General features: G+C 49.4%; 1 protein-coding gene across 1 annotated transcript in view; it reads right to left on the bottom strand.

Moving 5' to 3' along the window:
* LOC119594906 overlaps positions 1–888 on the bottom strand; it is a gene marked incomplete at its 3' end in the record, with an annotated part of 18,563 nt that extends 17,675 nt beyond the window's left edge. The window contains 1 exon segment of the mRNA XM_037943976.1: positions 673–888. Coding sequence (XP_037799904.1) covers positions 673–874 — 202 coding nt within the window.
* Positions 889–1,019: the final 131 nt, after the last annotated feature.

Here is a 1,019-nt window from a genome sequence, read left to right as displayed (position 1 = left end):
TAGTGATTATCAGAATCACTTTGCTGCTGGTGGATTGGGTCGCGAATCAGTCGAATAAGTAGGTGTCGCAGCTAAAAAAGTTTGAGAACCCCTGCTTTAACCCGCTGAGCCCCTGAGCACTAGGTATTAAGACACCATTTATATGAAAGGTTGTCCGAAATAGTTATTATATATCTTGCCTAGTAGCTACGTTAATGTTGTCTGTGGCAGTTTTAGAAATGTGTCTGAAGAGGAGATAAATATTTTGTACTTGTGGTTCAAGATGAATGAAGCTTTCGAATTTAAGTTATCCCTGTTAAATATGTTCTAAACGTAAATCCTGGTGAACAGCGATTTGTACACGGTTCAAGTGGTACGTGTACAACCAAAGTTTAGATAACACTGTTTCAGAGGGAGGAAAGGTAGATTTCAAGACCAGATGAACGGGTGTAGACACGTTGATGGGAAGACACATAGCTTTCTATTGTTTCTATATATAATTAGGATTGAATTATTGATAAGCATGTCCAACTGCTATCTGCATTTGGGAAACGAAGTGTTGGAAAAGGTCCACAAGTGACATTCGCTACGCACAACATCATCGCTACGCAACTTTGTCGAGGGAAAAGCAAGTTACATCAAGACAATGCCGGACCAGGAAGCACCCCAGGGAGGCCAGGGGAAGGCGCTCACCAGAGAAGCTGTAGATGGGAGCGTCCAGCTGGTGGGCCGTTATGGCGCAGACGGTCTCGGAAGCTGCATTGTAAGAAGCCGCCTGTTCGGGGATGCAAGGCAGAGGGTGGCTGACCTTGACCGCAGCGTCAGTGGTCGCGCACAGAGCCAGGCACGCCCACAGGTGCAGGGCCGCGCTTGACACCTGCTGACGGACGTTCATGGTTTTGCTCCTCTGGCGAAAACAGGAGGATCTGCCGCACGCCTCTGACGTCCGGCGCAGTCCGTGCGACAGTGCCGGCGTCGAGGTCGCTCTCCGCGGCACAGAATCGATCACGGTGGTCAGATCGCGTCCGCCCAGGACACCT

Source organism: Penaeus monodon, chromosome 34 (genome assembly GCF_015228065.2).
Source record: "Penaeus monodon isolate SGIC_2016 chromosome 34, NSTDA_Pmon_1, whole genome shotgun sequence".
NCBI classification, from domain to species: domain Eukaryota; kingdom Metazoa; phylum Arthropoda; class Malacostraca; order Decapoda; family Penaeidae; genus Penaeus; species Penaeus monodon.
This window is presented reverse-complemented; position numbering and strand designations above follow the sequence as displayed.